General features: G+C 42.9%; 1 protein-coding gene across 1 annotated transcript in view; it reads right to left on the bottom strand.

Annotated features, from left to right (window-relative positions):
- The window catches only part of SEMA3C (semaphorin 3C), a 193,347-nt gene that overhangs the window by 70,398 nt on the left and 96,399 nt on the right, over window positions 1–26,550 (bottom strand). The window contains exons 4-6 of the mRNA XM_058189868.1: window positions 24,946–25,008; window positions 14,675–14,794; window positions 10,674–10,764 (exon numbers count right to left, since the gene is read on the bottom strand). Coding sequence (XP_058045851.1) covers window positions 10,674–10,764; window positions 14,675–14,794; window positions 24,946–25,008 — 274 coding nt within the window. The remainder of the gene's footprint in view (window positions 1–10,673; window positions 10,765–14,674; window positions 14,795–24,945; window positions 25,009–26,550) is intronic.

Raw genomic sequence — 26,550 nt, 5'->3', positions numbered from 1 at the left:
GTGCTTAAAAGTGCAACAGAGTGTACAATTAAGCAGGAAAGCCTAACCACAAATGTGGAAGAAAAGTTTCAAGCAGAGAATCATTAAGTTGCTGAAGAAAATGGAAACAGCGAGAAGGAGGAGGAGGGGGAGGACAAAGGAGGAGGAAGGAGGAAAAGAAGAAGAAGAAGAAGAAGAAGAAGAAGAAGAAGAAGAAGAAGAAGAAGAAGAAGAAGAAGAAGAAGAAGAAGAAGAAGAAGAAGAAGAAGAAGAAGAAGAAGAAGAAGAAGAAGAAGAAGAAGAAAGATTTTAAAATGCTGGAAGATAGATGGATAGATATAGATACATAGAGAGAGAGAGATAGTTAGAGAAACTGATATCTAGATAAATCAATATTGATGCAGAAGGAGGAGGAGGAGGAAGAAGAAGAAGGAAAAAAGAAAGAGATTTAAAATGCTGGAAGATAGATGGATAGATATAGATACATAAAGAGAGAGATGGATAGAGAAATAATATCTAGAAGGAAGGAAGAGGAGGAGGAGGAGGAGGAGGAGAGAAGGAGAAGGAGAAGGAGAAGGAGAAGTAATAGTAGTAGTAGCAGTAATTTGTTTTCCAGAAGACAAATATAGATATATGGTCTGAAACTAGCCAAAACATTACACAAAAGGAACTCAAAGGGTTTCCATTGGTGGTTTGAAAAGCAAATGAAAGTCTCGCCCATTTCTAATTTCCAATGAGCTTAGGTTTCATGGAACTTGACAGAAATTATAGTTCAGTCTCACTCTCCTTTAATGAGTGTGCATCTCGGTTACAGGTTTCCTCAAAAATGGAGGGGGAAAAAAAACATTTAATCCTCCCTCAAATGTGGATATTTGTTGAAGGCACCAGGCGGGTGAGAGGGTGAGTTCTAGTCTCGCTTTAGGTAAAAAGCCAGCCGAGTAACTTTGGGCCGGTCCCTCTCTCTCAACCCTAGGAAGGAGGCAATGGCAAACCACTTTTGACATCTTGCCAAGAAAACTGCAGGGACTTGCCAAGCAATCACCAAGAATGAAGAGTGACCGAAAGGTGTGTGCACGACACACATAAAAGCACACGCAGGCCAGCAAAGGTGGCTCCCACAACCGTGCAATCAAAACCCTGGCCCGTTTTCACATGTGTTGTGTGGTTGTGGCCACCATCTTCAACTTTTTTTTTATTACCCTGCAGTCATTGAGAGTTGATTATCTAGTTTTCTCCTTCTTCTGCCTGTATCCCTCTTCTCCTCCTCCTTCCTTCCCCTCCTCCTCCTATGTTTTCCTTGTTCTCCTCCTTCTCCTCCTCCTCTCTATATTCTCTTTCTCTTCTTCCTCCTCCTATGTTCTCTTTCTCCTGTCTATACGCTCCCTGTCCTCCTGTTGATATTCTCCTTGTTCTCCTCCTTCTCCTCTCTATATTCTCCTCCTTTTCTTCCTCCTCCTCCCTCTATTCTTTATTCTTCTTCTTCTCCTGCTCCTTCTCCTCTCTCTATTCTCCTTCTCTTCCTCCTCCTCCTCTCTGTTCCCCTTCCCCTTCTATCTATATTCTCCTTATCTTCTTCTTCCTCTTCCTCCTCTATGTTCTCCTTGTTCTCCTCTTTCTCCTGCTCCTTCTCCACTCTATATTCTCCTCCTCTTCCTCCTCCTCCTCCCTCTATTCTCCTTATTCTTCTCCTTCTCCTTCTCCTATATTCCCCTTCTCTTTCTCCTCCTCCTTCTCCTCCTATGTTCCCCTTCTCCTTCTCCTGTCTATATTCTCCTTCTCTTCCCCCTCCTTCTCTCTATGTTCCCTTTCTCCCTCTCTTCTCTATATTCTCCTTATTCTTCTCCTTCTCCTTCTCCTTCTCCTACTCCTATATTCCCCTTCTCTTCCTCCTCCTCCTCCTCCTATGTTCTCCTTGTTCTCCTCTTTCTCCTTCTCCTTCTCCACTCTATATTCTCCTTCTCCTATATTCCTCTTCTCTTCTTCCTCCTCCTCCTCTCTGTTCCCCTTCCCTTCTATCTATATTCTCCTATCTTCTTCTTCCTCTTCCTCCTCTCTATGTTCTCCTTGTTCTCCTCTTTCTCCTGCTCCTTCTCCACTCTATATTCTCCTCCTCTTCCTCCTCCTCCTCCCTCTATTCTCCTTATTCTTCTCCTTCTCCTTCTCCTATATTCCCCTTCTCTTTCTCCTCCTCCTTCTCCTCCTATGTTCCCCTTCTCCTTCTCCTGTCTATATTCTCCTTCTCTTCCTCCTCCTTCTCTCTATGTTCCCTTTCTCCCTCTCTTCTCTATATTCTCCTTATTCTTCTCCTTCTCCTTCTCCTTCTCCTACTCCTATATTCCCTTCTCTTCCTCCTCCTCCTCCTATGTTCTCCTTGTTCTCCTCTTCTCCTTCTCCTTCTCACTCTATATTCTCCTTCTCCTATATTCCTCTTCTCTTCTTCCTCCTCCTCCTCCTATGTTCCCCTTCTTCTTCACTATATTCTCCTTCTCTTGCTCCTCCTTCTCTCTATGTTCCCTTTCTCCCTCTCTTCTCTATATTCTCCTTATTCTTCTCCTTCTCCTTCTCCTACTCCTATATTCCCCTTCTCTTCCTCTTCCTCCTCCTCCTCCTATGTTCCCCTTCTCCTTCTCCTTCTCCTGTCTATATTCTCCTTCTCTTCCTCCTCTCTATGTTCCCTTTCTCCCTCTCTTCTCTATATTCTCCTTATTCCTCTTCTCCTGTCCCTTCTCCTCTATATTCTCCTTCTCTTCTTCCTCCTCCTTCTCTCTATGTTCTCCTTCTCCTGCTCCTTCTCCTGTCTATATCCTCCTCCTCTTGATATTCTCCTTGTTCTCCTCCTCCTCCCTGCAAACCCCCTCCCTTCTAGCACTGATGATGTTACCTAATTGGGTAATGAAATGTTCACAAAGAAACAACCAAGCTCAGGGAGCACCAAGGACCCTCGCACAAATCGTAGTCCTTAAAATTCAAAGCTATCTCTGAGTTGGGAAAAAGCTGCAGCAGAACAATGCAAGGCGGATGTTCAGCTAACCGGCCATTGTGTGTGTGTGTGTGTGTGTGTGTGTGGGATATAGAAATAACTTATTGTGTTGATTTGTGCTCCTTTCTTGTCGATGGGTGTCTCAGCGGCCACTGGATATAATAAAGCCTTTCATTCATGGAGAGGCTTCCAATGTTACTGCGGTTTAAGTTTGTTTAGAGGGGCTGTGGGATAAGAGTGACAGTCCGACATCAAAAATGTGAGGAATTTAAATGGAAACCCGAAGAGATGTCTACATGTTTCATTAGAAGAACCATGCAACATTCCTTTGTGAGGACAGAATCAAGTTCCAACATTTATTTGCGCTGACACAAGGTAGCCGACATTACAAAATTGTATTTTAAACTAACAAATCAACGCACCACGTCCTTCCAGCTAGCAAGGCAGGAAAAGAAAGACAAGCTTTGCAAAAAACAACAACTAGTTTCTTAATTGCAAGTTGTTATAAAGGAGTGGCTGAGTTAAGGACCGTCTAATTTCACCTTGTTGGCTGTGACTCGCAAATCGCTCCTGGTCAATAAATATGAATTCACTTGCCAGGGAATGAAACTTTGCTTTGGAACGCGATGCCAACGGATGGCGCAATCGTACGTTAAGTATCGGGCTTAGCAAACAACAGTCTTTTGAGAGAAAAAAACAGGCTGGAACTCGTTGCAATGGGAATGATAGGAAACCTGCTTTCCATGCCAGAAAAGATCTGAGGCTGAGGTTGAATTCAGGTGAGCCAATCAATCAGAATAAAGCTGGAAGGGACCTTGGAGATCTTCTAGTCCAACCCACCTGCTCAAGCAGGAGACTTCTTAAAAGCCTCTGGTGATGAAGCACCTACAACCCACCACCTACAAATCTAGAATAACAGCGTTGGAAGGGACCTTGGAGGTCTTCTAGTTCAACCCCCTGCTCAGGCAGGAACCCCTCTATCATTCCAGACAAATGGTTGTCCACTCTTTTCGTAAAAAGCTCCAGTGTTGGAGCATTCACAACTTCTGAAGGCAAGCTGTTCCACTGGTATTATTACTGGTATTCCAAATTATTCTCTATTTTGGAAATTTCTCCTTAGTTCCATGTTGCTTCTCTCCTTGGTTAGCTTCCATCCATTGTTTCTTTGTCTTGCCTTAAATTGCTTTGGAAAACAAGCTGACCCCCCACTTCTTTGTGGTAGCCCCTCAAATACTGGAAGACTGCTATCACATACCATCTAGTCCTTCTTTTCTCTAGACTAGCCAAACCCAAATCTTGCAATTGTTCTTCATATGTTTTAGGTTCCATGCTAGCCGCTCTTCTCTGCACTTTTTCCAAAGTCTCCATATATCTCATCCCACAGCCTCTTTCCATTTATGGTTCTCAGTAACTTGAGCTACTTATTTGCTGCAGGGCTAATCCTGAAGCCCAATTAGCACAGAATAATGCAAAACCCTTGACTTGGATAAAAGAAGTCTATAATTACATTATTATTATTATTATTATTATTTGCAGCCCTGACGCACTGCTGACTCAATTTGTAATCCAACTGTAATCTTCAGATTTTGAAGTATCACAAAAGAAAGCTTCCCATACAGGTAATCTCTGGCTAACGATCACAACTGAACAGGGGTGAAATCCAGCAGGTTCTGACAGGTTCTGGAGAACCGGTAGCGGAAATTTCTGTGCTAATTGGGCTTCAGGATTAGCCCTGCAGCAAATAAGTAGCTCAAGTTACTGAGAACCACAAATGGAAACAGGCTGTGGGATGAGATAAATCGAGGCTTTAGGAAAAGTGCAGAGAAGAGCGGCTAGGATGGAACCTAAAACATACGAAGAACAATTGCAGGATTTGGGTTTGGCTAGTCTAGAGAAAAGAAGGACTAGATGGTACGTGATAGCCGTCTTCCAGTATTTGAGGGGCTGCCACAAAGAAGTGGGGGTGAGCTTGTTTTCCAAACACCAGAAGGCAAGACAAAGAAACAATGGATGGAAACTAACCAAGGAGAGAAGCAACATGGAACTAAGGAGAAATTTCCTAACAGTTAGAACAATTAACCAGTGGAACAGCTTGCCTCCAGAAGTTGTGGTTGCTCCAACACTGGACATTTTTAAGAAGATGTTGAATAACCATTTGTCTGAAGTGGTGTAAGGTTTTCTGCCTAAGCAGGGGGTTGGACTAGAAGATCTCCAAGATTCCGTCCAACTCTGTTATTATTATTATTATTACTTCATGGCTTAATCCCTGCTTTTGCAAAAAAGCTGTCCAGACACGCGCAAAGTCATTATTGCATCTGTTAGATGCATGTATTAGCAAAGACGCTAACTATGCTAGCCTTCCTCAAGGAAATTAAAAGAGAATTCACTCCTAGATGGAAACGCTACTGTGTTTCATCTGTCTTTAAATTAGGCGTATTTGCCTCTAGGCTCATGGGCCTCCACCCACCGTTTCAAGATAATGTTAATAACTTCCAAAGTTGCTGTAGGGTTGCTAAAACAAGAAGCTGAATTAAGGACACTCCAAACAAATCCTTAGATGCAAATTCCAGGTGGTTTATTGACTTTTCCAAAGAGAAACTGTTTGGCAATTCCTCATCCTTTGTTTCTTCAGCAGTCGCTTTTAAAAGTTTCTGTTCTCTTTAAATCCTTCTGTCTGTGCCTCCTTTTTTTAAAAACAATTAGACTTGGAAACAGCCTGGGCCCTTAATCCTTGTACATACTAGCTTCTATTAGTTACACTAAGCATTCCTTAAACCTCTTTGTGTTATCAGGTCCTTGTAATATCTGTCAGCCCCACTTCTTTTTAACTTCATGGTTAAATTCACCCCAAAACAATTTATCATACTAAGACAAGTCACCAGTCTTTGGTATTAAAAACAAAAATCCAATATATCTCCACCTCAAGCACAAAGCCCAGAAACGGTTTCCAAGCCGAGACAAAAGTACTAACATTCTTTTCTTTAATGAAAACGGTCAATTTAGCCATCTCTGCTTAATCCATCAACTTTGAAAGTATCCTATTGCTTGGAAATCGTCTTTCCTCGTCTGTATTTAGTCTGATTGAAAGTAATGTGTCCAGTGATACGAACCATCATGGCTATTTAACCCATCCTTTCATAAACATGGATTAGAAACCCACTTTGGGCTGCAATTTTAAATACTTAAATACAATATTTTGGTAATGAAAGCAAATTTTTTAGGCTGTTATTTTTCTCTCTCCCAGCAATGGAATTCAGGAGTGAACTCCAGGTCTATCTATCTATCTATCTATCTATCTATCTATCTATCTATCTATCTATCTATCTATCTATCTATCTATCTATCATCTATCTATCTCTATAACTATCATATCTATCTATCTATCTATCTATCTATCTATCTATCTATCTATCTATCTATCTATCTATCTATCATCTATCTATCTCTATAACTATCATATCTATCTATCTATCTATCTATCTATCTATCTATCTATCTATCTATCTATCTATCTATCTATCTATCTATCTATCTATCTATCTATCTATCCTTTGTGTGTGTATGTTGATGGGGGGGGGAAAGGGGGGACAACAGCCTAAAAAATTGCTTTCCTTGCCAAAATATTGTATTTAAGCATATGGCGCTTATAAGCAGTATCCTGAATAACGGGAAGCAAACGTCCTATAATCTTCTCCACCATCCTCACCACTCTCTGTAGGGACTTTCTATCTGAGACACTGCAGCACCAAACCAAACAGAGATGCAGTTTGTTAAAACGCTCTCAATTGCGTCTCTGTAAAAAGTGGCCAGGACAGAAGGAGAAGGATGTGCTCTCCTCATCCGATGCAGGAAATGCAGACGCTGGATTGCATGCTTCAGTAAGGATGATATACATATATATCTATATATTAAGGTCAATGACATCCTTTTCTTTATTCAAGAAGAAACTGAATAATGGCGCCTTCCCCCCCCCTCCCTTGGAGAGAAACACAAGCAGATTATCATGGCAGATTTTGTGGGATTTCAGTTGCAATTCTTGGCTTTGGGATCACAGAATGAACCCACCAGGGGTGAAATGCTCCCACTTCAGACTGGATTGCCTGATCCAGTAGCGATGGCGGCGGGTGATTCGGAGAACTGGTAGCAAAAATCCCTGCTCCCCCATGCCCAGCTGAGCCGCTCGATCATCAGAGGTTGTTTTTTTTTTTTTTTTAAAGCGTTTTTTCTTCGGCTGAAAAAATGCTTTTAAAAGTTAAAAAAAAGAAAAGCCTCTGATGATCACGCAGCTCAGCTGGGATCGTCAGAGGCTTTTAAAACCTTGGCCGAAGAGGTTGTAGAAAAAATGCTTTTAAAAGGCTCTGGCCATCCCATCTGAGTTGCCTGATCGTCAGAGGCTTTTAAAAGCATTTTTTCTACAGCCTCTTCAGCCGGTTGTAGAAAAAATGCTTTTAAAAGTTAAAAAAAGAAAAAAAAACAGTTGGCCACGCCCACCCAGTCACATTACTCACCACCACCACCAAGCCACGCCCACAGAAACGGTTGTAACAAATGTCACATTTCACCCCTGCTCCCCACCCATCCCCCATCCAAAGGTTGGTGTAAAATAGCCCAATCTTTACATCCATAAGGAGAGGAAACAAAGGAGTTGCTAGCTTGTTCAAGGCCACACACTGGTTAAATGGCATTAATTTAGAGACACGAACTGGTGTTTCCATCAAGCGCACCGAAAGATTTCTGGCTGACTCTTGAAAGGAAAAGAACAAAGACAATCAATTGAACACCACTAATAAATCCAAACGCATATGCGACCCATGGAATAGGACATCAATCTTCAAAGCTTTATTTTATTCCAAAACAAGCTTCTTTCTCTAGCCTCCTGGGAAGCTCTTGCAAAGGTGAGCTTTGGGCCAAAGGTTCATACGAGCTGAGGTTTAATAGAAGGACCGTCACCCGGGAATTTCATGATTGGCTTTCGCAGCGAAAGGTTTCCATCACAGAAATGAGCAGCTCAACCTTCCATTTCAACAAAAGAAAGAAATGCGATGATTTTTTTAGTACGTCGGGGTTCATCAACAAAGCCAGTTTGATCAAGCTGAACCTGAGGTGTGTTTGCTTCTACTAGGGTCAGATATCCAGTACGATAACATCCTGTGTTATAAAACTAATATTATAAAAGAGCAGAAAGCAATTGTTCTGTCCTCCTTCGCCTCCGTCCGAGTGATGGCTTAATTAACCGGCACTATCAGCTCTGGCAGCAAAATAGCAAGCATCTGCCAAGTGTCTCTGTTATCTCCCACGACACCGATGAGTCATCCAGGAACAAACTTCAGCTCTTAGTTAATCAGTTGATTAGCCTGCTACAAAGAGGCACAGCAGCTCTCGCTGCCTTTATATCCTGTGGGGTGTGGCTCCATGACTCAGCACTTCCTAGGCCTGCCTCACCCCTGCTTCTGTTGTTCCTGCCTCTCTTGCCTACGAAACCTAGGGTCCAACCAAGCCTGATCGCCATCAGCTGGGTCTGAAGGCGTGGCCTGGGGGAGGGAAAGAGTCAGAGGACAGAGGCCTCATTATCTCTTCCACCTGGCCTGCTTCTGGCTCCTGGAGCTGAGCCAGGGAAGCTGATGCTCCCGAGGTAAGTCCTGACGGCCCTTCCCCCTCACTTTCCAAGTCATTTCTGGCAGGAGGCCCGGCTCGGGGGGCGCAGACACAACAGCAATATCAGCTGTGCTGAATGGCCCCTGTTGTTGTTGTTGTTATTATTATATGCATAAATATGAAGCTCCAGTTGCCAGTTCTTTAGCTGGTGTTGGCTTTCATATAGATTGGCTTGTTTCCAAGAACCTAGGACCGTGATGGTGGCACACATAGCCATATCACTGGGCACGTGAGTTCAGCTGATTTTCGGGCCTCCTGGGCTCACTAGAAGTAGGGAAACAGGCTGTTTCCTGCCTCTGGAGGGCCTGGGGTTGGTGGGGAAGCCCCCTTTTTCTCTCTCACCTGGCTCCAGAGCCTCTGGAGGCTGGGACAGTAAAAAAGCCACCTCCTGTCCAACCGGAAGTTAACAAATGGGCAGTTTCTGGCCTCCAGAGGGCTTCCAGGGGGAGGGGGTGTAGAGAAGGCTATTTGCACCCTCCCCAGACTTATAGAGAGGCTCTGGAGCCAGGTGTGAGAGAAAAACGGGCCTACCGGACCATCACGTGCCAGGAGCCAGGGGGAGGGGGGTCATGTGCGCATGCGTGGGTGTGGGGCGCATAGAATTATGCGTGTGACAATTGTTCTCCTCTCCTAACTGCTCTGCGCATACGTGCATCTGGAACGGGCTCCAGCTGTTCTTCCTCCTCGCTCATCTCAGCCTCCAAAGGCAGCTGCCTCTCCAGTGGCTGGGAAATGTTGGACGGCCCCGGCTCTATCTTTGCACCCGATGCAGAGCGTCCATCAGAGCCCTCCCCAGACTCCAGCACTGGCCCAAGTTCCTCCCCAACCTCCTCATCATCCGAGTCTGCCACCGGCTCTGCCGGCAGCCGGCGGGCCACAACAGAACCCAGTCGAGAACCCATTTCTCTAACAACAAAACCTAGCTAATCAACACAATCCCAAATCAAAGTTTCATTCCCCCCCCACATCTCAAGCATGAAGTCCAGAAGTGGTAGAAACCAAATGAATTGTATTCTTTTCATTAAGCAAGACAGTCAAGGTAGACATCTTTGCCAACTCGGTCAACTTTTGCAGCCATTAAAATCATGGAAATTAGTTACCGGAACGACACGCTCTTCAACGCTCTTGACCTGGAGAAATTGTCACTAGAAGAAAACGATCCTCTGCCACAATTTTTATTCCCCCAGTGACTTCTCTTTGCCCCCTGGCTCAATTTGTTAACAATCATAAATTAAAATACAACATAAGTCATAATCCATAGTCACTCCTCTCTCTAAGACCTTAACTCCCCTTCCAGAAACCAAAAAGTACATTCTTCTTCCAGTCCATTATATATCAGTCCATTCCACTCCTAAAATCTTCAGAATCTTCCAATTAAATTAGTATTTCCAGTTCATCAATAAAATACATAGTTTTTAATATCCAATCTTCATCAATTAACACCAAATATATATCAATCCATTCCACTCCTGAAGTCTTCAGAATCTTATAGTTTTTAATATCCAATCTTCATCGATCAAGACCAAGACGATACTCCATCTTCCAGTATTCATCAGAAATTCTTTTATAATATACCTTTCTTCCTTAAACAGTCTCCCAAATATAATTCATATTTCCAGCTTAAATTCTTAAATTTTTATCCAATCTCCAAAAATAAACAATATTCTATCTTCTCATATCTTTAATATCACTTATATAAATCAAATAACATTGCTAATATTAATATTTCTTCAATTTACCTTACATCTGTCAAATAACATTATTAAAATTATAACTTATATCCAAAATATATCAATTATAACAATTAAATTCTATTTAACCAAATACCAACATTACATCCATAAATTTTTCTATCTGTCCTCCAAAAGTTAAACAATATTCTATCTTCCCATTCCTTTATACCTCACATATATCAAACCTTATACCCAAAATAAGTCAGTTGTAAAAATTAAACCCTATATATATATATTCTGGCTCAATTTGTTTATATCACCCCCGTTATTTCATTCTCAGCACCACGTGATTTAAGCCTCCCCATTCTTGGCTTGTTTAGACTTACTGATCATAACAGAGACTGTGTTTGCACTGGGATTGAAAGAGCAGCGTCCCTTCCCCGATTCACCTTTGGAGTCAATCTTGAAAACTTGATCCTGTGAGAGAGAGAGAGAGAGAGAGAGAAAGAGAGAGAGAGAATAAGCTAGACTGAATGTGAAGTCGAATATGCCTGATTTGGATCTGGTTCCATGAAAAGGTGGCCAGCGTTAAGATGAGCAACTGTTTATTTTTCATGTTGCATCTGGACAAGAAAAAGCCATGATGGCACAGTGGTTGGAAAGCAGAATTGCAGGCTAACTCACTGCTCACTGCCAGGAGTTCGATCCTGACTGGCTCAAGCTTGACTCAGACTTCCATCCTTCCAGTAAAATGAGGACTCAGATTATTGCGGGCAATACACTGACTCTGTAAATTGTTTAGATAGGGCTGTAAAGCACTATGGGGTGGTATATAAATCTAAGTGCTATTGCTATTGCTATTGTTATTTCTTCCTTCCTTCCTTCCTTCCTTCCTTCCTTCCTTCCTTCCTTCCTTCCTTCCTTCCTTCCTTCCTTCCTTCCTTCCTTCCTTCCTTCCTTCCTTCCTTCCTTCCATGGGGTGCAGTGGTTAGAATGTAGCATTGCAGGGTAGCTCACTGCCAAAAGTTTGATCCTGACCAGCTCAAGGTTGACTCAGTCTTCCATCCTTCCGAGATTGGTGAAATGAGGACCCAGATTGTTGGGGACAATATACTGACTCTGTAAACTGCTTAGAGAGGGCTGTACAGTGAGTGCTATGAAATGGTATATAAGACTAAGTGCTATTGCTATTGCTATTGCTATTGTTATTTCTTCCTTCCTTCCTTCCTTCCTTCCTTCCTTCCTTCCTTCCTTCCTTCCTTCCTCCTCCCTCCTCCCTCCTCCCTCCTCCTCCTCCCTCCTTCCTTCCTTCCTCCCTCCCTCCCTCCTTTCTTCCTTCTTTCCTTCCTTCCTTCCCTCCTTCCTTCCCTCCCTCCCTCCTTCCTTCTTTCCTTCCTTCCTTCCTTCCCTCCTTCCTTCCCTCCCTCCTTCCTTCCCTCCCTCCCTCCCTCCCTTGGGGTGCAGTGCTTAGAATGCAGTATTGTAGGCTAACTCACTGCCAGGAATTCAATCCTGACCGACTCAGCCTTCCATCCTTCAGAGGTTAGTAAAATGAGGGCCCAGATTGTTGTGGGGGGGGACATATGCTGATTCTGTAAACCGCTTAGAGAGGGCTGTGAAGCCCTGTGAAGTGGTATATAAGTCTAAGTGCTATTGCTAGCCACTTAACCTACCAGCCCGTCCCTCCATCTCAGCTCAAGGATGACGACATCTCCCTATTTTAAATTGTAATTCTGTCTTCATCCTAGTTCTAAAATGCATCAAAACACTCAAGAGGATCCCTGCTTTTAGAAATTGGTGCCAAGTGCTTGCGATAAGAGCATTTTACCTGGCAACATTAATAAGGAGGTAATTTACAATCACCCACACACACAAAAAAGAGGCCATTAAAAGCACACCAATATACTTAATGGGCTCTTAGCAGCGTTAGCCTCTGCTCAAATTGCCCATAAAAGGGGCATTTCGTAATAGGGATGCCACCACTGTTCCATGATGCGATATAGATTAGAAAGGTACCAATAGAAGAGAGTGTTTGCAGCTCAGGGTTGAAATGAGGGACTCCTGGTGGTCTCCAAGCTTGGTGGTTTTCTTGCAGATGTTTCATGACCCAACTGGGGTAACATTGACAGTGCTAGCATGGGATTATCTAGTTGGGTCATGAAACATCTGCAAGAAAACCACCAAACTCAGAGAGCACCAAGAACTTTGCAGGTTAGGAGCATCGAGGTTTAGCTAGTTTTTCAACAGTTCGATGTCAGCTGCCAGGCAAAATTAGCTTAGGATCTCATCAGAAAAAACTGGAAAAAAAAATTTTCTTTCTTTTGCTTTGTTTCTTTCTCTCTCTCTTTTCTCCCTCCCTCCCTCCCTCCTTCCCTCCCTCCCTCCCTCTTTCTTTCTTTCTTTCTTTCTTTCTTTCTTTCTTTCTTTCTTTCTTTCTTTCTTTCTCTCCTTCCCTCCCTCCTCTCTCTTCTACTCTCCTCTCCTTTTAACTTATTTTCCTTTCCTTTCCTTTCCTTTCCTTTCCTTTCCTTTCCTTTCCTTTCCTTTCCTTTCCTTTCCTTTCCTTTCCCTTCCCTTTTCCTCCTTCTCTTCTCTTCTCTTCTCTTCCCTTCCCTTTCTTTTCCTTTCCTTTCCTTTCCTTTCCTTTCCTTTCGCTCCTCCCCTTCCCTTTTCTTCCTTCTCTTCCCTTCCTTTCCCTTCCCCACCCCCACCCCTTTCCCAAAAAAACCTTCCTTCCAAGACTAATAATAAAAAACCCTCAGGCTTGAAACAGCTTGGCTATTGTTGGCTTCCACAATAAGAGCAATGAAAAAGCTACAGCTTTTTGACCGTCAAGTGCCTCGCAGACTCCAGATGTCTCAGGCTGCAGTTTATGTGACCGACTGATTTTAAGGCATGTGGTTCAAGAGGCAGAGCAGCTGAAGGATCATTTGTTTGAGGTCCCTCTGCCTTATCTTAGAACGTAGCATGTTATTATACATTAAGGCAGGCCATGTTTATGTCAACCCTTTTGGAGAAATTAAACATTTTGTCCTGCTCTTTGTGAGGTTTTGGAAGAACATATTTTTTAAAAAAATAAAATCCCCCTTTTTTGGAAAAAAAAAATGGCTCTCTTCACATTCCTAGCCATTTGTTCCCAAGATGTCAAAGGAGACGATTTGATAAATCTCATGAACTTTTTCTCTCCCGGTTCAACAAAAAGCAACTTTCTGCCAAATTCGGCCAAATTTGCAAAATTAGGAATGGATGAAAACGAGAAGAAAAGGAAACACTGCACAGGTAGTCTGGCGTTGTTGTTTTTTTCCCCTTTGGAAAATGTTTCATTTCTCATCCAAGAAGCTTCTTTAGCTTTGACATTCCCCACTATCCTGTCAGAGCTGAAGAAGCTTCTTGGATGAGAAGCGAAACGTCTTCAAAAGGAAAAAAAAAACACCAGAAAGTCCAGTTGCCTCCTGAAAAAGCACCTTTGGGACAACAATGACTTGGATGACTGAGAATCTCTACAGACTTTTAGCTATACAGTTTGGGATGAACCATCTTGGAAGGGTGTGGGAGTAAGAATGGATTTCCAGAGGGGCAAATTGCAGACTACAGAAACCATTTGCACCACTCAGGTGACCCTGAGGACACAGGTAAACCTCCAAGTGGCCTCAAAGACCCTCTAAAAGGATGCAAATGACCAGCTGTCTTCAAGGAATATCAATCCTTCCATTCCCCCACCATCCAGTCAGAGCTGAAGAAGCTTCTTGGATGAGAAGCGAAACGTCTTCCAAGAGAAACCAGAAAGTCCAGTTGCCTCCTGAAAAAGCACCTTTGGGACAACCATGATCTGGATGACTGAGAATCTTTGGTGGCTCAGGCTGGTAAAACAGTCTGTTATTAACACAGCTGCTTGCAATTACTGCAGGTTCAAGTTCCACCAGGCCCAAGGTTGACTCAGCCTTCCATCCTTTATAAGGTAGGTAAAATGAGGACCCAGATTGTTGGGGGGGCCATAAGTTGACTTTGTATATAATATACAAATGGATGAAGACTATTGCTAACATAGTGTAAGCCGCCCTGAGTCTTCGGAGAAGGGCGGGATATAAATGCAAATAAAAATAAATAAATAAATAAAAAATCTCTCCAGACTTTGAACTGATCAAGAAATGAAAACATTTTTTATGTATTTTTCACAACAACAACAAAAAAATAAATATCTCTTTCATACATATATCATATATTGTCTTTTCTAACATATCTTTCCTTCAAACCAGTGGTAAAATAAATCCCATATTTTAGAATATTGCTTCTCTTCTTGACCTCTAATTTCAAATGTCAGCTTACTCATCTCTGCACATTCATTCATCTTCCTAGAGATGAAAACAATTTTAAAGAACCTACTTACTTCAGATCTTCGTCCTCTGTTGAGGTATGCACAGACTGGGCTGAAGGCCCCACTCCCACAAACGTATAGATGGGTGCGGTTGAACGTCTGTATCACCCGAACAAAATTGCCACAACCATGCTGCAGAGGGTAAAAAAAATATATATATGGATGAACCTGCCCATAAATGTTGCGTCACAGCAAACCTCATTAGAATAGAATGGGCCTCTGGTGGCTCAGACTGCTAAGACAGTCTGTTATTAACAGCAGCTGCTTGTAATTACTGCAGGTTCAAGCCCCACCAGGCCCAAGGTTGACTCAGCCTTCCATCCTTTATAAGGTAGGTAAAATGAGGACACAGATTGTTGGGGGCAATAAGTTGACTTTGTATATAATATACAAATGGATGAAGACTATTGCTTGACATAGTGTAAGCCGCCCTGAGTCTTCGGAGAAGGGCAGGATATAAATGCAAATAATAAAAAAAAAGAATACAGAATAACGAACTCAGAAGGCACCTTGGAGGTCTTCTAGTCCAGACCCCTGATTTTGTGTAATTTTTTATATTGCACAAAATCAGAGGTTCTCAAAGTACGGTCCCTGGGCTGGATACATGCAATGAACTTTTGTGTTGCTGCGGAGTGTCTCCCCCTTCGGGGTCTTTTTTGTGCAGGTCGGAGGAAGGCAGAAATTCCGACTTGGGATCTGCTTCAGCCCATGAAAGTCCAGTTCAGCATCATCCTCTTTTAACACCCCCATAATCCCTTGAGGGGATGGAGTCTGGGCAACTGAATGGAGCTCGCAGAGTGTTTGAATGGCCGGATGCCCTTCCCTGTCGCCAGTGCGGAGTTTTGTTCAGCAGATATATTTTCAGGGTGCCCAAAGAGAGAAATATCTGCCTCTCCCTAGGATCGAACTCACAGCCTCCTGATTGTGAGGCGAGAGCTCCACCTCTAGGCCACCGCATCAATCCTCCAAGAAAGTCCTGTTGCCTCTTGAAAAAAAGCACCTTTGAGACAGCCTTGACCTGGAGGACTGAGAATCTCCATGGGCATTTACCACTCTAATTTCTCTTCCTTTCTGCAACTCAAGTACCAAAAAAAAAATACAAATGAGATTGAAGAAAGAAAGAGAGAGCATGTTATGCAGTGATAAATGATGGTTCACATGTACATAAACTTCAAGATCATTAGCAGGTGCTGTGAACAAAGGCCAAACCGAGTCCCCTACAAGCCAACATCTGGAAAAGAAACATCTGTGTGCCAAATGCACCAGCAGGCCTTACTCAAGAGTCTACCAAAGAATGAAAGAAAGGCAGGAACGGAAAAAGAACAAATCACATGTTTACATCTTCCACATGGGTGGCTAAATGTTTCTTGTCTCCTGCGATTAATGTTACCAGCAAATTTTCGGTACGGCTGGAGAAACTGTCTAGAAATTGAGAAAAGACATTTTGTCAACTCTCGAGCCAATAGAAAGATTCAAGGAAGGCAAGAGGAATATTTAAAAAAAAAAAAAAAGATTTTAGGACCCATTTTAAGGGGACAACGTGGATCGACTTTGCCTGAACCTTGGGTGAAATTCTTGTTAGGATTAGAATAAACCCACAATTGAACAAACATTCAGCTTTAAACAGAGGTTTTACTGGGGTAGTCTACCAACTAGACACAAGAACAGTTTTTTCCCGAATGCCATCACTCTGTTAAACAAATAATTCCCTCAACACTGTCCAACTATTTACTGTCTGCACTACTATTAATCTGCTCATCGTTCCTATCACCCATCTCCTCCCACTTATGACTGTATTATGACTGTATGACTGTAATCTTGTTGCTTGTATCCTTAAGATTTATATTGACTGTTTCCTAATATGATTTGATTGTTTATTTGTTCCCTATGACTATCATTAAGTGTTGTACCTTATGATTCTTGATGAACATATTTTTTCTTTTATGTACACTGAGAGCATAAGCACCAAGACAAATTCCTTGTGTGTCCAATCACACTTGGCCAATAAAGAATTCTATTCTATTCTATTCTATTCTATTCTATTCTATTCTATTCTATTCTATTCTATTCTATTCTATTCTATTCCATTCCATTCCATTCCATTCTATATCCTATCCTATCCTATCCTATCCTATCCTAATTATTTCCTTATTCTCTATTCTATTTTAATTCCTATTCTATTCTATTCTATTCTATTCTATTCTATTCTATTCTATTCTATTCTATTCTATTCTATTCTATTCTATTCTATTCTATTCTATTCTATTCTGACAAAATCCTGAGATTGTTTACAACGTATGCGGTGTTCCTATCATCTTTTAGATGTTTCTGAACTACAGTACCCAACAGCCTTCAGCCCAGACTAGGGCTGCCTGGAGTTGAAGCTCAGCCAAGGGTCATAGCTGGACTCATTCAGAGGTGATATTCAGCCAGTTTGGAGCGGTTCGGGCGAACTGGTAGCGCCGACTATGGATGGGCTCGGCCACCTGCCCCAGTGTAAAGATGTCCTATTTACCCACGTTTTTGAGGCCGGGCACATGCATGGAAGGCATGTGCGTGAGCAAAGCACATGCACGGAAGGCCAGGCACATGTGCAGAAGGTGCGCACGCTCACAAAGCGAGTGTGCGCACACGGGCAAACCGTTAGTAAGCATTTCTGAAACCCACCGCTGGTCTCATTACACAACTTAATAATGCCCATGTTAATAAAAATGTCAGAATGAAGGTGTGCTTTGGGCCTAAGACATATGTTGTTGTGTCTGCGCCCCCCGAGTTGGGCCCCCTGCCAGAAAGTGACTTGGTAAGTAAGGGGGAAGGGCCATAAGGACGTACCTTGGGAGCACCAGCTTCCCTGGCTCAGCTCCAGGAGCCAGAAGCAGGCCAGGTGGAGGAGATAACAAGGCCTCCATCCCCTGACTCTTTCCCCCCCAGGCCACGCCTCCAGACCCAGCTGATGGCAGTCAGGCCTGGCTGGATCCTAGGTTTCGTAGGCAGGAGAGGCGGGAACAACAGAAGCAGGGGTGGGGCAGGCCTAGGAAGTGCTGAGTCATGGAGCCACACCCCACAGGATATAAAAGGCAGCAAGAGCTGCTGTGCCTCTTCGTAGCAGGCAAATCACCTGCTTGACTAGAGGTGAAGTACTGTTTTTTGACTCATTGGCATCAAGGGAGATAACAGAGACACTTGGCAGACACTCGCTAGCTTGGTGATAGTGCCGGCTAATTAAGCTATCGCTCGGACGGAGGCGAGGGGGACAGAACATATGTACATTAACACACATACATCTCTTCCCTTTGTCCTTTGAGAAAGATTTTCAAAGACTCTCATCTGTTAAAAGAGGCCATGAAGTCCAATCTTGGCTTGGTGCAGAAGTCCACATTCCAACATCAGAGCATCTCAATCTGTATATGAACACACCTATCCTGTTCCTTAGCCACCAATTCTGCAGCTGAGCTCCTCTCCTTACTGCTTAAAAGGGGTTTCTTCCTCCCCTAATATTCAGCCATTATTTTCCCTCCAACTCATCCGGATCTCAACACTTTTAAAGGTGGAATGCAATAAATGCATTTATTGATATTGAGACAGAAGTCAATCTATATGTACTACATCTATACACGCAAACAGGGGTGGGGCTGCTGGGGGTTCGCAGGGGTTCGGGAGAACCTCTAGCTAAGATTCTGTGCCGTTCAGAGAACTCCCCCAAATCCCATTCCTGATTGGCCCCACCCACCCTACCCCTCCCCTCCCAGGAGTCCCTACGCAGCCCGTAAGTGCAGGGCATGCTGGGAGGCTCGGGGAGGGTGAAAAATGGGCCTACCAGAAATTTGGGAAGGATGGAAACGGGCCTGTTTCCGGCCTCCAGAGGGCTTCCAGAGCCTGGGGAGGCTGTTTTCACCTTCCCAGAGGCTCAAGGAAAGCCTCCAGAGCCCGGGGTGGGCAAAAATGCCCCCCTGCAGGAGGCCAACTAAGCCACGCCCACCATGGCCACGCCCACCCAGCAACCAGGCAAAGAACCCCTTGCTAAAATTTTCAAAGCTCACCCCTGCACAGAAACATACCCTTACACACACCTATTCCTCGTAAGGATTAATATAAAACCATTCTATCTATAATGCATTAGAACGTTATTCTCATCTACTCATGGCAAGACAAAGTGCTTTTTTAAAAAAAAAAAATTCTTCCATTACTAGTGACACCTTAATGATATAATCTATCAGGCCTGTAAGAGTCAATATTTCTTTCCTCTGATTTGATTAAATAAATAAAAAAAAGAGTTGAATCTGCAAAATGGACTTGACATAGTTTGATATAATGTCATTTTTAATTGCAACTCCAGGAGCAAAACAGAGATTTTTATGGGTTATGATTGCAGGAGGTTACAAATCCTCCCCAACTTTCCTTATCAGTTTTATGCAAAAAAAATATTTCTGTATCAAAGGCAAGTGTCACAGTTCCTAAGACCCATACCGAGTTGGAAGGTTCTAATTTGTGTTGTGTTGTGTTTGTTTGTTTGTTAGTTGAGTCCAGTAAGGTAGCCTTTGGAGTCTTGTGCCTTAAGAAGGGCCCAAAACAAATTTCTGACTCTCACACTGCAGGATGAATTAAAATAGATGGAAAGGAGGAAAAGTTTAAGGGGAAGAGGAGATGAGAAAGAAGGAAGAATGGAACAATGGACTTACAAGCACCTGTTAATTTATTTATTTATTTATTTATTTATTTATTTATTTATTTATTTTGTCAAACACAACAATATATATAAGTATAAGCATGAATTGAATACATAAAATGAATACAATTAAAGGGAACATTAGGACAGGGATGGTAGGCACGCTGGTGCTCTTATGCACGCCCCTTACAGACCTCTTAGGAATGGGGTGAGGTCAATAGTAGACAGTTTTTGGTTGAAGCTTTGGGGATTTGGGGAAGAGACCACAGAGTCAGGTAGTTTATTCCAAGCATTAACAACTCTGTTACTGAAGTCATATTTTCTACAATCACTCCCTCCCTCTCCCTCTCCCTCTCTCTCTCTCTCTCTCTCTCTCTCTCTGTGTGTGTGTGTGTGTGTGTAAGAAGGCTAAATCCCTTCCTTGACAACCTTCCAGTGTGTGTAACAAGTTGCAGTTTTAAGAACATTTTAACGGAAGCTGATCTGATGCAAGGAAACTCAGAGCTCCTCGTTCACTATAATGAGAACTGTGATTTAAATTGAAAGCCAGATTTTAGGAATTAGGCCATGACTCATTCATCCTTCTTGTGAAAATATTATAAGGGATGGGCTTTCTGCTTATTTCCAGTGAAAAAAGTTTTAATTTAGAACATTGTTAAGATGCTATTTTTAATTGCTGCAGATATTGTAGTGTAATTATTCCAAGTCCACTGATTCTTGCCTCATCTTAAGACCAACAAAATGATTGGTTTTATTTCTGGATGGGAGATTTTTTTTTTTAAAAAAAAAATCCTTTTAGTGGGATGATAGTATTGCAAAATTTGATAATCCCTGTTGTAAAATAATACTGTTGTAAAGATAAAGGTAAAGGTTCCCTTCATACGTATGTGCTAGACGTTCCTGACTCTAGGGGGCGGAGCTCATCTCCGTTTCAAAGCCGAAGAGCCAGCGCTGTCCGAAGACGTCTCCGTGGTCATGTGGCTGGCATGACTCAACGCCAAAGGCGCACGGAACGCTGCTTCCTTCCCATCAAAGGTGGTCCCTATTTTTCTACTTGCATTTTTTTTTACGTGCTTTCGAACTGCTAGGATGGCAGAAGCTGGGACAAGTCACAGGAGCTCACCCCGTTATGCGGTGCTAGGGATTCCAACCGCTGAACTGCCGACCTTTCGATCGACAAGCTCAGCATCTTAGCCACTGAGCCACCGCGTCCCTGAATACTGTTGTATAATCAGTTAAAACAAGCACATCATTTTCTAATATTAGAAGCAAAAAGATTCCACATAATGGCTACTGTGCGTATATATGTGCATTAACCATTTTTAGGACTATAAAACCTACATATATATCTTGGTATGGATAGTATTGTAAATGTAAAGTATTTTTTTTAATGAAGTTTCTCATCAAAGAAAGTCTCTACATACAACTATGATTCATAGCAAAATCATGCTGGACAATATTCTGACAGTACACCCTTGACTCAAACTAGTATATACCATAATGTTTTTATTTGAGTTTAGCGTGTTCTTGGAAACATGGACACTCTAGTTTGTGAATTATAGATTCTGGCTTTATAAGCTGACAGAAAACTGACAGAATTATGATCTATGAATAAACTAAGGTTAAGCAAAACACAGCCGACTTCAAGTAGTCCAAGATCCCCAATTAGATTAAAAACCTTTAAAATTTTTATAACACTCTTTAATGCCCACTTTAAATGTCTTAAGAACCGAAGTTGTAATAAAAGAGACAGTGAACACTTAGTAAAAGTACAGGTTCCCCTCGCACATACGTGCTAGTCGTTCCTGACTCTAGGGGGCGGTGCTCATCTCCGTTTCAAAGCTGAAGAGCCAGCGCTGTCCGAAGACATCTCCGTGGTCATGTGGCCGGCATGACTCAACGCCAAAGGCACACGGAACGTTATTACCTTCCCACCAAAGGTGGTCCCTATTTTTCTACTTGCATTTTTTATGTGCTTTCGAACTGCTAGGTTGGCAGAAGCTGGAACAAGTCACGGGAGCTCACCCTGTTATGTGACGCTAAGGATTCGAACTGCTGAACTGCCGACCTTTTGATCAACAAGCTCAGCATCTTAGCCGCTGAGCCATCACGTCCCTTAGTGAATGCTTAGCACAGCTCTTTTTTTAAAAAAAAAGTATCCAAAGTTAGTCCTGAGTTTTCACCCACTAAATATTCAGCCTGATGAGTGCACACCTCCAACCGATGAAGTGGAATTATAATTCTTTTAATTTCTCGCAGCAGCCTTTTCACGCGTTGCCCGATGTACCACATTAGTCCCTTAACTCAGCAAAAATGCTGCCTTGTTTGATCCAGAATTTCTTTGAGCTTTTTCTCTCTCTCTCCAGTAATTGGTTTAACAGACAACCCTTCTCCTTAATCCATGCTTTCATTCTAATAACATACCGGCCACGTTTACCTGCTCTAAGAAAGTTTTAATCTTTTTCAGGCATCTGCTGAAACCAGTGTTTTATGATCAGGCAGTAAGTGCTTTAAGAATGTATACATTTCTTTCTCCATGCAAAAAGGAACATATATAAATATATATATATATACCTTCTGGGATCCTATCCAAGCACTTATATCTTAATATTCTTTAAGAGACATTGAAGCAAGACTTACTAATGATAAAGTAGAAAAGCAAGACAAGAATGTGCATGCCAAAAAAAAGAATTAAAAGCTTGGTTTTGAACATAAGCTATATTTTCCAGACCCTGGTGGTGAGATCTAGACTAGGGGTCTCCCAACTTTTCTGGCTCCCGGGACCTGCTTCACAAGAGGCACGGAAATTAGCTGTTCCGATCAGCTAATTCAATATTGAAGCCCGGATGAGCTAAAACAAATGAAAACTAATTACAATCACATGGAGAAATTGATTTTTCCTCATTTAAGTAACAGAACAGAATAACAGAGTTGGAATGGACCTTGGAGGACTTCTAGTGCCAGGGTCCTCAACCTTTTGGACTTCAGTGACCACTAAATTAATAATTTTAAATCTCATGGATCACTAATATGATCTGCTTAATGACCGGCTGGATGGGCATGGCTAGGTAGCCATGTGACTGGGTGGGCATGACTAACTTGATGTCACTCACGTCGAGGGGAGCCTCTCTGGCCCCTACTCGCCCCTCCCCTCCTACCCACTCCTCCCCTCCCTGCCCGGGCTCCTTAGGACCCCAACAGGAAGCAGTTGTTGGAGCTAAGCAGCCACCACGAGAAACATTTGGCAAAACAGCTCAGTTCAAATTGGATCTGACAGAGAAGGAGGCTCAGCAGAAGCACCTCACTGAGGACTAGGAGCATAGGCTTTCCAAGCAAAGGAAAGACCTGCAGGAATGCAAGACCAGGTACCAGCACCTGGAGGCTCAGAGGGCTGAGATGGTCAGCCAGTTCCAAGCCATGATGCAGTCCCACTGGAATAAGGTCCTCCGGCTCTTCGCCACCAGCGGCACTTCCCTCCAGCCCAAAGCCCCACACCAGGAGGCTGAAGCAGACCCCAACCCACACAAAAAGACCCTGAAGGGGGAGACTCTCCACAGTAGCACAAGCATTCATTGCACGTATCCAGCCCAGGGGCTGTAGTTTGAGGACCCCTGATTTAGTGCAATATAAAAAATGCAAATAATTTTTCTGGGGACCACCAGAATTTTCTCGTGGATCACCAGTGGTCCACGGACCACCAGTTGGTGACTGCTCTTCTAGTGCAACCCCCTGCTCAGGCAGAAAACCCTATATAATTTCAGACAAATGGTTGTCCAATCTTTTCTTTAAAAGCTCCAGTATGGAGCACTCACAGTTTCTGGAAGCAAGTTGTTCCGCTGATTAATTGTTCCCACTATCAGGAAATTTCTCCTTAGTTCTAAGTTGCTTCTCTCCTTGATTAGTTTTCACTCGTTGCTTCTTGTCCTGCCCTCAGTGCTTTGGAGAATAGTTTGACTCCCTCTTCTTTGTGGCAGCCCCTGAGATATTGGAAGACTGCTATCATGTCTCCCCTAGTCCTTCTATTCATTAAACTAGACAAATCCAGTGCCTGCAACTATTCTTCAGGATACAGAATACAGGATCGTGATGGTTAACGTAGTATAGATGCATTATAGCCATAACCAATTCCTGCAACTGTTCTTTATATTACAGATTAACAGAGTTGGAAGGGACCTTGCAGGTCATCTAGTCCAACCCCCTGCCCAAGCAGGAGACCTGATATCTGCCTCTGTTTTAGTCTGTAGAAAGGTAGCACCCACCCCCTCTCTTAGAAGAATGAAATATTTTGGGAAATATTAAAAAAGCCAGACTATTATATTTCCCTGGATGATAAAAGAAAGAACATGTTTTAAAGACAGAAAACAGCTCCCCGCCCCCCAGCAGGTATTTGGTGCCCATTGAGAAGGACTGGGCCAGCCTATCTACAAGACAAAAGATCTTCAGCTCCAAGGTGATGGGATTAAGACAAGACCTTCCAGGACATAATAGAATTATCTAGCAGCAGAGCTCACTGCATTGTAAAATCCCCTGGGGACGTTGCATCACCCGGAAAACTTCAACCAAACTTGACTTAGACAAACACGACCCCACATGGCACCATGGGAATCTGACAACAGCCAACAAAATGCATGTTCTTGCACAGGAACAGGAAGCTCAAGCGCAAAGCCCAAGAGAAGTTATAAAAACCCTTCACTCTCAACTCCATGTGGTCAGCTGCACCAGAACCCATGTGCTTGTTGGTTCTGCTTCATCATTAAACCCTCTTCCCTATCAGCCTCCAGCCTCCGTTTTGTCTCCAGTGTCTTTCTTTCTCCCAGCTTGGAACTGAACCAGGTGGGTATTTCTTCCGACAAGCCTCCAAGTCCCTTAATCATCTTCGTTGCTCTTCTCTGAACTCTTTCTAGAGTCTCCACATCTTTTTTTTCATCGTGGCAACCAAAACTGGATGCAGATAAGTTGTCTTCCATGGACTGGGGGCATTTTGTGTGTGTGTGTGTGTGTGTGTGTGTGTGTGTGTGTGAATGGTTTGGCAAGTACAACCTAGATTGTGTGCATGTGCAGATGAAGTTTCGTCAGGCCATCACTCTGCTAAACAAATAATTCCATCAACACTGTCAAACTATTTACTGAATCCGCACTATTAATCTTCTCATAGCTCCTATCATCAATCTTTTTCCACTTATGACTGTATGACTGTAACTTGTTGCTGGCAATCCTTATGATTTATATTGATATACTGACCATCAATTGTGTTGTAAATGTTGTACCTTGATGAACGTATCTTTTCTTTTATGTACACTGAGAGCATCTGCACCAAGACAAATTCCTTGTGTGTCCAATCACACTTGGCCAATAAAATTCTATTCTATTCTATTCACTAGTCTGCCATTTGTGCAGCCCGGTTCCCAAAAGGCCGCAAACTGGTACCGGTGTCCACAGACCGAAGGTTCTGGACCTCTGATCTAGACTCTTGCAGCTATCAAATTTCACAGGATCGTCCAGCCCAAAGAGTATGAAAGTAAAAAAAATATATATATGCCATTTCCCTTCTGCTCTTGGCTGAATTGACGGTCCAGGCAGCCAAATGTATAATTAAAAGGAAAACTGAAAGACTTACTGTGGGATCTTTGCCAGCCATTTTGCACTCATCCACCTTGGCTGTTGATGCTGGCCAGAAAATCTGCATGGAAAGAAAACAAAATATTTTAAATGGATTACATAATCTTTAATACATCGTCAGGGAGGAGGGGATTAGTCTGAACGGAACCTACTGCCTTTGCATCGTGCCTAAAACTCATAAAGTCAATATTTTTCTACAACGAGCTTGCTGGAGAAATTCTATCTTCAGTTTTTCTTATGAAAAAACCTATTTAAGGGACTGAATGCAGATTGTTTTTTCTTCTCCCACTCCTAACTCTCTTCTGAAGTACCCATTGGATCACAGAATAATAGAGTTGAAAGGGACCCTGCAGGTCTTCTAGTCCAACCCACTGCTCAAGCATGAAACCCTGCACCATTTCAAACAAACGTTCAATTGCTTCTTAAAAAAACCCACAACTTCTGGAGGTACATTCTGGAGCATCCCACAACTCCTTAAGAATCTGGTTTAGGCCACTTGATTTGACTACCAGGACAGCAGAGGTATTGATGCACCATAAGTTGCACACTCAAAGAATCAAATTTGTACTTTGAGGGTACTTTTGGAGTTTTAGGAGAAAGAGTTTGGCGGAGCAGTCAATGTACTAGGCTAAACACTGTGAGTTCTAGTCCCACCTTAGTTACAAAGGCAACTAGGTGATCTTGGACAGTCCTTTTCACTCTCAGACCTTGGAAGAAGAAGGAGGAGGAGGAGGAGGAGGAGGAGGAGGAGGAGGAGGAGGAGGAGGAGGAGGAGGAGGAGGAGGAGGAGGAGGAGAGGAGGAGGAGGAGGAGGAGGAGGAGGAGGAGGAGGAGGAGAAGAAGAGGAGGAAGAGGAGGAGGAGGAGGAGGAGGAGGAGGAGAAGAAGAAGAAGAAGAAGAAGAAGAAGAAGAAGAAGAAGAAGAAGAAGAAGAAGAAGAAGAAGAAGAAGAAGAAGAAGAAGAAGAAGAAGAAGAAGAAGAAGAAGAAGAAGAAGAGGAGGAGGAGGAGGAGGAGCAGGAGAAAGAGGAGGAGGTGAAGGAGAAGAAGAAGAAGAAGAAGAAGAAGAAGAAGAAGAAGAAGAAGAAGAAGAAGAAGAAGAAGAAGAAGAAGAAGAAGAAGAAGAAGAAGAAGAAGACAATGACAAAGGCAAACCACTTCTGAACATTTTGCCTGGCTTGTCCAGGCAAATGCTAGGAGTCAACCATGACCCGAAGGCACAAACATTTTGATTTTGTGCAGTCTTTAACATGTCCAGCGAGTCATGAGTACCTTTGGGGATAGTCGAGCAAGACAAAGCAGATTTGGCATGCCATCTGCAACTTGATCATTCTTTGTCCAAACTTGCCTGAATGTTCTTTAAATTATGGGAGGCTCAGGAACAAGTTTTTTTTTTTAGGGTGGGGGGTAGCTGCATTACTCTCTTGAAGCTTCCCAGAGGGCCTTCTTATGATGAGCACTGATAATATTATCTAGTCTGGTAAATGAAACGTTTGCAAGAAAGCAACCAAGCTCAGAGAGCATCAAGGACATAGGATGTCATTTCAACCCTGAGCTCCAAATACATTCTCCTTCACTGGCAGCTACTTTTGCAGGCTTTAATAT

Source organism: Ahaetulla prasina, chromosome 7, assembly GCF_028640845.1.
Source record: "Ahaetulla prasina isolate Xishuangbanna chromosome 7, ASM2864084v1, whole genome shotgun sequence".
Taxonomy (NCBI): Eukaryota; Metazoa; Chordata; class Lepidosauria; order Squamata; family Colubridae; genus Ahaetulla; species Ahaetulla prasina.
This window is presented reverse-complemented; position numbering and strand designations above follow the sequence as displayed.